The 14,034-nt window shown below is 42.1% G+C and overlaps 1 protein-coding gene across 3 annotated transcripts in view; it reads left to right on the top strand.

Annotated features, from left to right (window-relative positions):
• gabrb3 (gamma-aminobutyric acid type A receptor subunit beta3) overlaps nucleotides 1-14,034 on the top strand; it is a 40,656-nt gene that overhangs the window by 18,171 nt on the left and 8,451 nt on the right. For all 3 annotated transcript variants that reach the window (XM_079739817.1, XM_079739816.1, XM_079739818.1), the window contains exons 2-8: nucleotides 855-902; nucleotides 2,592-2,683; nucleotides 2,819-2,886; nucleotides 10,117-10,337; nucleotides 10,530-10,612; nucleotides 12,014-12,151; nucleotides 12,671-12,823. In XM_079739817.1, the coding sequence (XP_079595943.1) occupies nucleotides 855-902; nucleotides 2,592-2,683; nucleotides 2,819-2,886; nucleotides 10,117-10,337; nucleotides 10,530-10,612; nucleotides 12,014-12,151; nucleotides 12,671-12,823 (803 nt within the window). The remainder of the gene's footprint in view (nucleotides 1-854; nucleotides 903-2,591; nucleotides 2,684-2,818; nucleotides 2,887-10,116; nucleotides 10,338-10,529; nucleotides 10,613-12,013; nucleotides 12,152-12,670; nucleotides 12,824-14,034) is intronic.

The following is a 14,034-nucleotide window of genomic DNA, read 5'->3' as shown; positions in this document are numbered from 1 at the left end:
TTTCGTTCCTATTGGCCCAAAGCATGCCATTGCAGGCTATACCTAACAACGTAGTATTAATATACAGAAGGTGTGTGTGTGTGTGTGTGTGTGTGTGTGTGTGTGTGTGTGTGTGTGTGTGTGTGTGTGTGTGTGTGTGTGTGTGTGTGTGTGTGTGTGTGTGTGTGTGTGTGTGTGTGTGTGTGTGTGTGGAGAGAGAGGAGACAGGACTAGGAGACAACAGAGCCATGAGAGCATATATCTCTTATTCACTGAAAATACTAAAACATTCCTCTATCCAAACTAAGCCTCACTATTATTCTATAGCCTAACGAACATAGCCTAACGACTGTGTAGCCCAACTAAGACTAATTACGCTTTGGCCCAACTACTATTCTATGGCCTAACTAATTATGCTATAGTCTCTTTTATAGCCTAGTTACTATTTACTTGTTACTGATTATCTAAAGCCTCCCTTACTAGTAGCCTAACTTATATTCTACAGCCTAATTATGCTCTAGAGCCTTACTACACTAAAGCCAAATGACTACATTATAGCCTAACTACAATATAGCCTAACTAGACTATAGCTTAACTACTACACAATAGCCTAACTACGCTATAGCCTAACGAATACTATATAGCCTAACTAATAATCTATAGCCTAATTTCTCTTCAGCCTGACTAAGGCATGAATCCTACACACCTTGACATTCAGATGAATGGGCTGTAGGTAGCCTATGTAAGTGTAAATACTAGGCTGGATTGGGCATGGCTGCTGTGAATGAAAATAATAAAGCAATAAAACCCAAAAAGCATTGATTTGTATGTTAAGGCTACATAGTTTTACATACATATATTTTTTTTCCTCCCAGGAATGCAGTCGATGGGAACAAGAAGCTCTACGCGATCTACGACACAAGGTAAAAAAATCAACGTTTTTTTTTTTTTTTAACATTGTTAAGATTTGTTTTGACATGTTAAGTCATCGTTTTCACACAAGCTACTGCTTCCTTATTTCCAGTGGACTTTTGACCTCGTGGTCAATAACTGGCGGGTTCATTTATCTGGGGCGGGGCCTATTCACTGTAGAGAAACTGAGCTTCTGAATCTTTAATAGGAGCCCAATTACTCCAGGGCACCACTAAGACAAGATGAATTACATTTGTTTTTGGAGGGGAACATTTATATTTTCCTCTTTCACAGGCTGCACTCTCCTACTGGCTATAGGTTAAGATAGATTTTTGGAGTTTTTGCTTTTTATTGCTCCTGGGGCTCCATTTATTTTTTTTAGCTTTTAATAAAGGGTTTGAGTTGGAACTAGACCAAGATCAACAGCTTAGGTGAACCAAAACTGAATGTGGCCGTTGAAACTCCTTTGAAAATATAACTTGACTCACAGGTACAGGTATAGGGGATATCTTAACAGTAGTCCTGCTTCCTTGTTTGCACATCTGCCAGTCCAGATGTGCCTCTTTATCCCTGCCTAATACATTACATTATGCTTTGTTGTCTTGTATACATTGCTGCAAGGCATTATAAATACCATTGTGTTATTTTGAAAGAAAATGATTTAATTCTTCAACAAATGCAACCAAAGGCAGCACATTAATCAGCATGCAAAATCGACCTCATCATTTGAAACACTTTACACAATAAATACATTAATTGAATACAGTTTAAATTAAAAAATGATCTCGTTCATATGAATTTTTCTTACTTTATTATCTACTGAGGCGCAAAGCAATAACCCACTAATACGTTGGCGCGACCAAAGTCATTCATCCCGCCAGAATTACATTTGGAATTACAATAACCCCTCCTAATTCATTCTAAAACACTCCCTGTGAGAAATCAGATATGACAGAGCTCTTTCTGCGCAAATCCCTAATAGAAAAGAAGAAATCGATGGTAGATGCAGGCAGAGTAGTTAGTCACGTGGTGTTTAATAATTACACTGGCAGACAGGACAGCGAGGAGAGGAGAACTGTTTTAAATGTACTACTCACCATGTGAGGCGCGGACAGGAGTCGATTGACTGGATGTATCTTTGTACACGCTTCCCTGGACCTGTTTTACACTTGCCCTCCCGTGACAACAAGTGCGCTTCTGGGGATATTTGTTGCGTATTGGTGCGCACTACTTCACTACTGCCACCAAAGCATGGAGGCATGGGATACAAAAACTACGTGGCAATTAGACTCCAACATCATGGAAATATTAATATAGGCTAAGTGTTGTCTTCTTATAATTGTAAATATAGCCTAGACAACGCGGGTCGTTCATAGCAGTGCGCTGTCAACTCTCACCCGATCGGCATCAGAGGAACCCCGGGCTGAAAGTGAAAGACGTCCAGTCATTCATTCATTTATTCATCCTTTTTATTCATTAATTGATCGCTGGAGGAGCAGTGCGTCCATTATTCTCTAGATTCAGACATCACAAGGAATGTTTGTACTCCAGAAAAAAGGGCTGTTAGACGTACTCTCCCTGCCACTCCTGGTGGCCGTAGTGTGCTGTGTAGCCCAGAGGTGAGTATCCTTACCAGTTCAGACGTGGAGATCCGTGCGGGGAAACACAAGGATCACACCTTGATTTCTTGTGTCTTCCAGCGTCAATGAACCAGGAAACATGTCGTTCGTCAAGGAGACCGTGGATAAACTGTTGAAAGGATACGATATTCGCCTTCGCCCGGACTTCGGAGGTATGCGCACGGATTACTTTGGGTTGTTTTAATGGGTAAACAAATCGATGAGTCCCCCTAGGCTTACTACTCAAACAATGATGATGCATTATATGGGAAAAAAAAGTAACGGCCAAATTTTGGGGTGGATTTCAGGTGCGCCGGTGGCGGTGGGGATGAGCATTGATGTAGCCAGTATAGACATGGTGTCGGAAGTCAACATGGTGAGTACCAAACCTTACCCACTAGTACAATTTATTCATTACATTGAATCATGTGTACATTATGTTTAAAAGTGAATTTTTATTCAAGTTATATTAAAGTGACGGGAGAGCAAATTAATAATATAGGCTACTTCAAGATACTTTAAAGAGCTTACGTGTTTGTCTGAATCCTAATCATCTGCTGTTTGTGCGTGTGTTTGTGTGGGTGTGTGTGTGTGTGTGTTTGTGTTTGTATGATTGTGTTTAGGCAATGACGTCATTGGCTTTTATAATGAATTATATCAAAGGAACAGCAGGCCTCTATTTCATGTTGTGTTATACCTGTTTTTGTGTAATATCACACAATTCTATATTGCTTTAGATGTGTTTTACTTTTCTAACTAACTAGTAGGTGTAGTAGTGAACCCTTTTAACCATCTTGAGAGCAGCAAGTGGACATGCACTTCGGATAGAGCCTGATGTGTCTGTCCTGAAATAGTTGTATCTAAAGGAATGGTTCTGATGGCCCTATTATGTTGGAGGCTCTTTGGTGACATAGTGAGTGTGCTACCATTTACTTTTCATTTTCTAAGCAGACCCTTTTATCCAAAGTGACTAACAGGTAGATAGTGGAGCATCTCTTGCTGTAGGAGGCCGGAGGACATTGGGGTTTGAACCATGAACCTTTCGGCTTCGGAGGAAATCCTTTGTCATAAATTACTGCTGTCCCTCTGATAAAACAGAGCCACAGTCCAGTTATAGACATTGGGAGGCTTGAACCCAAAACCCTTCGGCTCTGGAGCCAAACACACAACCTCAATGGAATGTGTTCTCAGAGCTGTGTCAGAGAAACAGGAGTCATCTAGAAACATCTCTTAGATTGTGTAGCCGGGGAGCAGCCTGGAAGTTATGGGCAATCTGAGGTCGGACCTCCTCACTATGGCCATTATCTATCATTGGTTACGTTGCTTTGGCCTCTCGCGAAGCACTACAACAGAGCTGCCCTCCTACTTGGAAATTTGAAACTGACCCATAGAGTCTAAAGACACTCCGAACACAGACAGAAGAAGGCTAGCTTGTGTAAAAAAACGATGGCTCTTTCTCTCTGGAGAAGGGAATCCCACCTTCAAATATTATTTATCAATAAAAATGCTGATCCTTAATATGCCGATCCCTTGATTCTTCTGACTTAAAGGGCCCCCTATTTTACCATAATTTAATATTTCCGTTTGTGACATCACAACTGGTCTATTCATCATATGGACACCCCCATTTGTAATGTCACACACCGATGGGTTTTGAAATGGCTTGTCACTGCAAATAAATTTAACCTGCTGGTGAAATAGGAGCCCTTTAATCACCTTTTTTGCTTCTTGTCATAAGTCATGTCGCTGAAGCACGCTCTGCTATTTTCCAATATTAGAGAGTAGTACTTCATACATAGGACATCAAATTACGTCAATGGTCCAACTTTTCCATAATGTTTTTGTGGTCGATGTTGCAGACAGCAACTTTTTTACAACATTCGTATGAAGTGGAACTCTGTTATATTAGAACAAAGCCAAGCGCAATGGGTACCCCTTAAAGGTGATGTATTATACCACCAGGTGTGAGTGTGATTAACCATTACAAGCCGTTTTGACAATCTGCCTCTTCTGACATCACAAGTGGGCGTGTCTACCTAGATATCCATCATACATTAAGGTGGACATGCCCACTTGTGATGTCAGAAGAGACTGATTTTCTAAATGGCTTGTAACGGCTAATCACACGCACACCTGGTGGTATGTCTTCTTTAAGTTATGTGCTGTTTTAAGGTTTGTGGTACATGACACTGTTAGATTGCTGGACTGGTGAATGATCTCCTGATCCAATCTCGAGTACATTTGAGTGAATTGGTTGGGGCACAACATTGTTGATACAAGCAATGCTAATTCTAGCAATGCTAGCCGTGAATGTGGCTGTTACAGTATCTTTGTTAGTGCAGTATAATTTCATTATCGTCCAATAAAAAATATGACAAATATGACTTTATTTGACATTTAGAAGTTAGTACATTCATAAATGGTATTTTGAAAAAAAAAAAGATATATCAAATGGTCCAGCATTCTACATTTATCCTGTTAAGTAGATTTTCAGTTAATTAGAGCTTTGTCGACAGACGTACTCTAACATACTCTCACACTTTCATATCGCCTCTTTTGGGCCCCGTTTCCTTGTGTTTTGTGGTGATGTGTCGGTGACCGGTGTTCCAACAGTCACATCAGCCACTGGTCCGTACCTTGAGTGTAGGCGAACTGTAGAGTGCTTGTTGTCAAGGAGACCAAGATTACATTTTGTGTTTTTGTTACTGTGCTTGCTCTACTTCTCTATTTTTAGCGTGAGAACTGGTAAATCACCCAGTCATTCTCCAATAACAGAGATTAAACAAGTGGAGGTTTGGAAGTGTGAGGTGAATGTGATTTCCGTGCACTTAGATGGTAAGCACTTAATGGATAGGGTTGTACATGATCTGCTGTGTCCGTTCCACCATCTATGCACTTCTACTATGACTCAGCATGACTCAGCTATATCGCTAGGCATTTGTTCCATAGTTATGAGAGCCTGAATGTTATCACCTGTCTGTGAGACATTTGTCTTTCCACATTTCAACATCATCTAAACCATTGGTCTTCAAACTATGTGTCGCGACCCCTAAGTGGGTCAGAGCAGGAAATCAAGTTGGTTATTTTTTATAAAAAAAAACAACATTTAATTTGATCATTAGAATTTGAAGACCTTAGAGCAGGGGTCTCAAACTCCCTGGCCTGGGGGCCGCCGGAGGTAGAGTCTGGGTCAGGCTGGGCCGCATCAATTATTCCACAGAAAAAAGGAGCACAACATACCCAATCTAAGATAATGATTGGGCTATCATTATATCACGTTGGCTATGTAAACGCTGACAACAGGGGACATTTCATAGTGGTTGGTGGTAACCGGGACATTTTAGCGTTCTTTGGCTTTTGTCAGGACTCAGGAAACGCAGCTCAAAATTGGGACTGTCCCGGCAAAACCGGGACATCTGTCACCCTATCACAAGTGATAAAAAAGCACGGCAAGCCACTTAGCAAAAATGTGCGTTTGACAACAACGCGCGGGCCGCACTAACACTAAACTTTGATGTCAAGTAGGGGGCCACAAAATATCATCCCGCGGGCCTCAATTGGCCCCCGGGCCGCGAGTTTGAGACCCCTGCCTTAGAGTATTATTATGTATACAGAGAAAAGTACCTAAGCATTGGACATGTTAATGAAAATGTTTGGTTATTTAGTGGGCCCTTACCCAAAAGTACCTCAACAGGTGGGTCACCAGGTGGGTCACACACTATCTTGTAGGTTTATTGAGGCCCTACTGCAAAATTCTGGTAGGATTTAAGAAGGCCGACTGCAGAAGTCAGATAGGACTAAAAAGGCCCTTCTGCAGACGTCTGGTAGGTTCATGGAGGCCCTAGTGCAGACCTCTGTAGGAAGGTCTGCAGAAGGTCTTACTGCAGAGCCTTGTGGCTTTAGGAAGGTCCTACTGCAGTGCAGACATCTTATAGGTTTTAAAATGTCCTACTGCAGAGCAGACATCTTGAAGGTTTGTGAAGTTCCTACTGCAGAGCAGACATCTTGAAGGTTCATGAAGTCGCTACTGCAGAGTTGTGTAGGTTTGAGAAGGTCCTACTGCAGAGTCTTGCAGGTTTAAGGTCCTCCTGTAATCTTGTATGTATAAGGTCCTACTCAACAAGTCTAGTAGGTTTGAGGAAGTTCTACTGTGGACGTCTATAGGTTAAAGATGGTCCTACTGTAAGTTGAAGAAGGTCCGGCTGTAGATGTCTTGGAGGTTTTGTATCTGGACGCTTGGTTGAGTCATCCACACACCACACCAATGGCCCTCAGGGTCTGAGCATACAGGGGAATAAGACGCTAGTGATCCTTCTATAATAATAACTACATTGGGGCCGGTGTTACACAATGCAGTTATATAAGCCATATAACCACATGAGCTCTGTATTTGTGTCCCAGTAAAAAACAGCAATTCAAGAAACCAGTTTCTATGAGCCAGGATCCACATTTCAGTCCTCAGACTTAAACCAGTGTTGGAAGATCCAAAATCCGGGCAATACAATTCTTAATGTTTTTTTTCTAAGCAGAGGAGGAAAAGGGACAGACTATGTTATTAATTAGGTTTGATAAATATCGACTGTAGATCTACTCTAACTCTAACCTAATTAAAACACATCAGGAATACATGGGGAAAGTAGTTTCCAACACTACGAACAAGGCCAAATGTATTCGATGCAAAAGTGAAGAAGAACTTATTATCTTGAGCTATGTATAGATAACTTGTTCCCAAGCTCCTCCCTCTCGCTCCAGAAGGATAGCTTATCCTACCGTTTTATGCAAACACCTCCCTGTGGAGTTTTCGTCAGGAATGTATTTACCTTCATCCCACACACTACACACACCCTGCTGAACCCTGGGGAACATCACGCAGTGCTAGAAAGGTCTCTCTCATTCAGAACGGCTCCGAGTAGTGCTCTAGTGTTCCCAGTAGATGTTTCTGCTGTTAACCTGAGGTGAGGGAGGTTTGACTGACAAGCTGTCTGGAGAGGAAACTCTGAGGAGAAGTTGATGAGCCGTCTCCTCCCTCCCTCTTCCTCCTCCTCCCTCTCCCTCTGGGACCCCTGTACTCGTCTGTTAAACTACAGCTAGACTACACACATTTTAAACACACCTGTTAAACTACACTGTTTAACTACAGTTAAACTTCACATCTGTTTAACTACAGTTAAACTACACATCTGTTTAACCACAGTTAAACTACACATCTGTTTAACCACAGTTAAACTGCACATCTGTTTAACTACAGTTAAACTACACATCTGTTTAACCACAGTTAAACTGCACATCTGTTTAACTACAGTTAAATTGAACATCAGTTTTAATACAGTCAAACTACACATCTGTTTAACCACAGTTAAACTACAGAATCTGTTTAAATACAGTTAAACTACACATCTGTTAAACTAAAATGAGACTACACACATTTTAAAGACACCTGTTAAACTACACATCTGTTTAACTACAGTTAAACTACACATCTGTTAAACCACAGTTAGACTACACACATTTGAAAGACACCAGTTAAACTACACATCTGTTTAGCTACAGTTAAACTAAACATCTTTTTAACTACAGTTTAACTAAACATCTGTTTGACTACAGTTAGACTAAACATCTGTTTAACTATGGTTAGACTCCACACCTTTTAAACACATCTGTTTAGCTCCAGTTAGCCTACACACCTTTTTAATACATAGATTAAAGTAAAAATCTGTTAAACTACAGTTAGAATATACACCTTTTAAACAAATCTGTCAAACTTCATTCCTTTTGAACTACCAAGAGTTGTGTGCACTTTGGTGTTGTTTGTTCTATTACATTATGTTTGTTTTTTTAAAGGCAATGACTGAAAAAGTTGATGTGATGAGCAAGCTTTTGTGATTAAATCGCAGAATCTCAGCAGGCAGAGATCAAATTCAGTGTCCAAAGTAAACTGGGACAAATACCAGTATACTGAGTTATGAACCTCAAGAATGTGCATATCTGTAACTAGAACAAAATACAATACATTTTTAACGGCCAAGATTTTTTGTTTATTTCTTGAATCCTACTTATTTATTTAACAGAGCATTAGTCAGCAAAACAAAGGCGAGCACGCTACTGAAGCGCCGCATTAAAAGCCCTGAAAAGCGTTTTGACGGCCGCACCTGTTGGACTAACTGAATTATTGATGACCTCATTTCATACCATGAAAGCCTGATGTGGTTGTAAACATCTAATCCTTTCTCTCTCTCGCTATCCCTTTTTATCTCTCTCTTCCTGTCTGTCTTTTCTATGACAATCTCAGAATATTTCCTAGCAATATCTCTCATTAATATGTAGTAAATACTCTTTTGAGAATGTTTTCATGTTTTCACCTCTCTCTCATGCCCTCTTTCTCTTTCCCTCCCTCTTTCTCTCTCTCACTACTATATTATTTGTCCTCTCTCTTCCTACCAAACTCTATACTTCTCTCTCTCTCTTGCTCTCCCTCGAATGTATTTCCTCTCCATTCTGACCAATCTCTGACCACTCACTTACTCACTCACACTCTCTCCTTCTTTCTTTCTTTCTTTCTTTCTTTCTTTCTTTCTTTCTTTCTTTCTTTCTTTCTTTCTTTCTTTCTTTCGTCCCATATAGTTCCCCATGCTCTCTCTATCCCGGTACTCCTCTATACAATAAAGAGGGGCTTGCCACTAAATAATTCATTGCGTTTCTGAATTTATATTTTCATACATCCCTATCCTGCTGTGTACTGTTTATTTCATCAAGACCTGGCTCTGTGTTCAGCATTGTGTGTTTTAGCCCCAGTAGAAACAACCTAGGTTGTTTCTACTTTCCCACTCATCCTAGAATTCTATTTTTCACGCTGTAATGTCTGCATGGGCCTAACTCGGCCAGCGGCCATCTTGGTTCTAAATCCTAGCTGGGAGGGGGAAGACCTTGGACTCAAAGATTAATATTCCCCATGGAAATCCATAAGCCATCAATTCTGGTTAGATCCATGGCCCATGTGAATGACCTCCATGTGATACGGCCTGAGCCTCACCTGTGTAAATAAAGCTTGGACAAATAAGAAATGGGACCTGTAATAAAATAACTGAAGAGAGTAGGATAGTATATTTTGGGTGTTCCCCTACCAAAATGTCCTAGGTTCAATCCCCAAATGTCTTATGGTGGGGCACCCTTGATAAAGATGCCCTAACCCTTTCCTGCTCCTTAATGACATGTATCTGAACTCACAGTAAGTCACTCTGGGTAAAAGCATCCGGGATGACTCAAAAATAAACAGTGAAAGGTTCCTCTACCAGAGAGGCCTTGAAACACAGCCTTCCGATATTTCCATTCATTCGAACATCACCATGACTACCAGGTACTCCATCCCAGCTATAACATGGAGGTACCAGGGGCCCTAGTATCTAGCACTGACCATGATACCGCTCATCTCAACCGCAACGACGACGGTGTGAAACCTCGGCTCTTCTGAGACATCGCAGAACATGAAATTCCATTATTCATAGTTTATCGGCCGTGCAACATTATGGCCATGAATTATGAATGCCCCTCCAGACGTAAAGGTTAATGTTCAACAGAAAGCTGACTGTGTTTTTCCCGGGCTCCACAGGACTACACCCTCACCATGTACTTCCAGCAGTACTGGAGGGACAAGAGACTGGCCTACTCAGGGATCCCCCTCAACCTGACGCTGGACAACCGCGTGGCGGACCAGCTCTGGGTGCCCGACACTTACTTCCTGAATGACAAAAAGTCCTTCGTGCACGGGGTCACGGTGAAGAACCGCATGATCCGGCTTCACCCCGACGGAACCGTCCTGTACGGTCTAAGGTTAGTCTTGGGTGGCCTTACCTTATCATACCTTAGCTTACCTTACCTAAACCCTGTTCTCCGGAGACTTATTTTTACCTTACCTTATCATAACTTGGTACTGGTTGTCTTAGCCCAACTCTTGAGTCATTACCTGACTACTGTACGTTCTGACAGTTATTTTTTATTTATTGCATTTGATTTTGCTTTCAGAATCACGACCACGGCGGCGTGCATGATGGACCTGCGACGCTACCCCCTAGACGAGCAGAACTGCACATTGGAGATAGAGAGCTGTAAGTTTAAGTCACTATGGAGATAGAGAGCTGTAAGTTTAAGTCACTATGGAGATAGTGAGCTGTATGCTTAAGTCACTATGGAGATAGAGAGCTATTTGTTAGACAGCTGTAAGTTTAAGTCCCTATGGAGATAGAGAGCTGTAGGTTTAAGTCACTTTGAAGATAGAGAGCTATAAGTCTAAGTCACTATGGAGATATAGAGCTGTAGGTTGAAGTCACTCTGGAGATCGAGAGCTGTAAGTGGAAGTCACTTAAGAGATAGAGAGCTGTAAGTTTAAGTCACTATGGAGCTAGAGAGCTGTAAATTGAACTTACTCTGGAGACAGAGAGCTGTTTGTTTGAGTCACTCTGGAGAAAGAGAGCTGTAAGTTTACCTTACTCTGGAGATAGAGAGCTGTAAGTTGAAACTCCTTCTGGGGATAGAGCGATAAACCTTTAACTCCCACAGTTTGTGCTTTGTGAAGAAATGTTACCCAGTGTTATTAACTTGAAAAAAACCTGAGCAGAACACGACATAAAATGTAATCAACGTATCTGTACATTATCAAAAACCTGCGCAGTGTTGTTGGCTCAGTCACAGTGGGATCGGGTACCTCATTGTGTCCAATTAGAGCCGGTGTCGATAGGCATGTGTTTCCATTACGAGACTCGGAGACAAAGCGCAGTGCTCTGTGATAATCACTCCGTCCCTCGTTGACATTTGGGATGTCCTTCCGCTGCGGTATGTGAACCCAGCGAAGGTCACGCATCCCCTCCTGTGTGCGCTATCGTTCCCCGCGTACCGCAGCAATTACAGCCTCTCGGTTCTTTGTTGTTCCGCGAGGTTGAGACACACAAGGCTATTAGGGGTTCAAATGCCACTCCAGTATGCACACATTTACATTAATCATGAATCTCCTTTCAGCTCACTTACTCCACAGTGCTGTTCACTATATTTGTTCTAGTGAACCAGGAGTGACCTGATGTTTCTGTGTGTGTGTGTGTGTGTGTGTGTGTGTGTGTGTGTTGGAGTGGGTGTGTGTGTATTTGTGTGTGTTTGTCTATGTGTGTGTGAAGTTTCTATGTGTGTTTGTCTATGTGTGTGTGATGTGTCTGTGTATCTATGTGTATGGTGTGTGTCTGTGTGTGTCTGTCTATATGTGTGCGTGTGTGTGTGTGTGTCTATGTTTGTATGGTATGTCTGTGTGCAATGTGTTGGTGTCTATATGTTTGTCAATGGGTGTGAGTGATTGTATGTTGTGTGTGTGTGTGTATGTGTGTGTGTGTGTATGGTATGTGTGTGTTTGTGTGTGTCTGTATGTGACTATGTGTCAATGTGTGTGTGTGTGTGTGTGTGTGTGTGTGTGTGTGTGTGTGTGTGTGTATGTGTCTAATGTATGTTGTGGTGTGTCTCTCCAGACGGCTACACCACGGACGACATCGAGTTCTACTGGAAGGGAGGAGACACGGCGGTAACCGGGGTGACCCGCATAGAGCTCCCCCAGTTCTCCATCGTGGACTACAAGCTGGTGTCCAGGAACGTGGTGTTCTCCACAGGTCAGTTCTCCATCCTGGACTACAAGCTAGTGTCCAGGAACGTGGTGTTCTCCACAGGTCAGTTCTCCATCCTGGACTACAAGCTGGTGTCCAGGAACGTGGTGTTCCCCACAGGTCAGCAGGGGTCGTGACACTTGGGTCAGAGGGTCAACGACAAAGGCGTTGTCAGCCACCCGTCTTGACCAATGGGAGGGAGACGGGATTATTATGGACTAATGAGCGTGATGTCCTACGGCAGAACGCGCTTCTTTCTTTCTTTGTCTTTCTTTTCCTTCTTTTTTCCCTCTTCCATTCTTTCTTTCTTTCTTTATTTTCTAACACTAATCACACATTGAGACACCCGCATGGGGTTGTTTTGTACGTATTTTCACAAACCAATTTTGACATTCTTGTTGGTCTGGAAGGAAAGCCGAGGTATCCATAACAATTACCGTTGATACTTACTCGATCAGCAGTAGAAAAAAAATGCTATTTGTTGAGGTTAATAAACAATCGCTGTGTGTTGTGTGTGTGTCCCAGGTGCCTACCCACGCCTCTCCCTGAGCTTTAAGCTGAAGAGGAACATCGGCTACTTCATCCTGCAAACCTACATGCCCTCCATCCTGATCACCATCCTGTCCTGGGTCTCCTTCTGGATCAACTACGACGCCTCGGCCGCCAGAGTGGCGTTAGGTACGTTAGGCAGGACATTCACGTCCATATAAAACCAGGACACTCACGTCCTTGTAAAACCATTTGACAAAAAGTGAAACCAAACCACAGGTTCACCAAGATTACAACTAAAACAGTCTGCCATTTACTCTGTGAAGACGAGGATACAAGGTCTTTGGCAGCTACAGAACACGGGACAGACAAGCGGGCTGATATGGAAGCGTGTGGAAACTCAACACAACAGCCTTGCAGTAATGAAATCGACCTGGCGCAATCGCCATTATCAAGGATTTATCATGAATACGTGGACAGGATTGAAGCTCAGCAAGGTTGTTTTAAATCACTCAACGCCGTTTGGGGCTGACATTTACTGGTGACTTTCTTTAGGTTTCGGGGATATGGCAAATAATCATCACAAATAAAATGAGAACGATTCTAGACAGTTGGTAACAAATACTGGCTTGAATAGAATCCAATGACAGCCATTTCCTTTAAATCAGGCCACACTGGACTATCAGATTTGGTCCAATGACAACCATTTCTTGACAATCTGGAAGTCAGTACTGGCTACTACTTAGTTACATTATACAAATTTACTATCAGGGAACCCCTTATTATTTATCTTTAATAACTTTGATATTTTATAAATACAAGTGGCGGTTATTATTACCAATTTATGACTGAAATACTTATGCTACTTTTTTTTTCTTGGCAAATTTTAGTGGTCACTTATATGAGTCAGCACCTGCTCCTATCAGCTCACAGCTATATGCAACTTTACACCATTAACCAATCAAATCACGGGATCTTGCCATAAACCACAGAGGAAGGCAACACAGTGTTTATGCACCATGTGTGAAAACCTGCGGTACTGTCCATGAGAACGGTTTCGCATAGTTGCACTTTTCACAAATACTCAGGTAACAGATATAGCTAGTACATAAAGGAGAGAGAGAGGAGTGGGAGAGAGAGGGGACAAGGTGGGAGCTAGAGAGGAGGAGGTATAGGGGGAAAGTGAGAGAGAGCGAATCAAAGGAGAGAGAGGGTAGAGAGAAACAGTGAGAGGAGGAGAGGGTTAGAAGTAGGTAAAGAGAGAGAAAGAAATGGTAAGAGGGGAAGGAGAAACAGAAAGAGAGAGAGAGAGAGAGAGATCAAGTTAATGGGAGTAAAGCGAAAGAAGAAGAGGGAGAGAGATTTAGAGGCAGAGACAAAACGAGGAGAGAGGAGGATGG

The sequence above is a fragment of the Pollachius pollachius genome, assembly GCF_949987615.1.
Source record: "Pollachius pollachius genome assembly, chromosome: 7".
Taxonomy (NCBI): domain Eukaryota; kingdom Metazoa; phylum Chordata; class Actinopteri; order Gadiformes; family Gadidae; genus Pollachius; species Pollachius pollachius.
The sequence above is the reverse complement of the archived record's forward strand: the minus strand, read 5'-3'. Positions and strand labels throughout refer to the sequence as shown.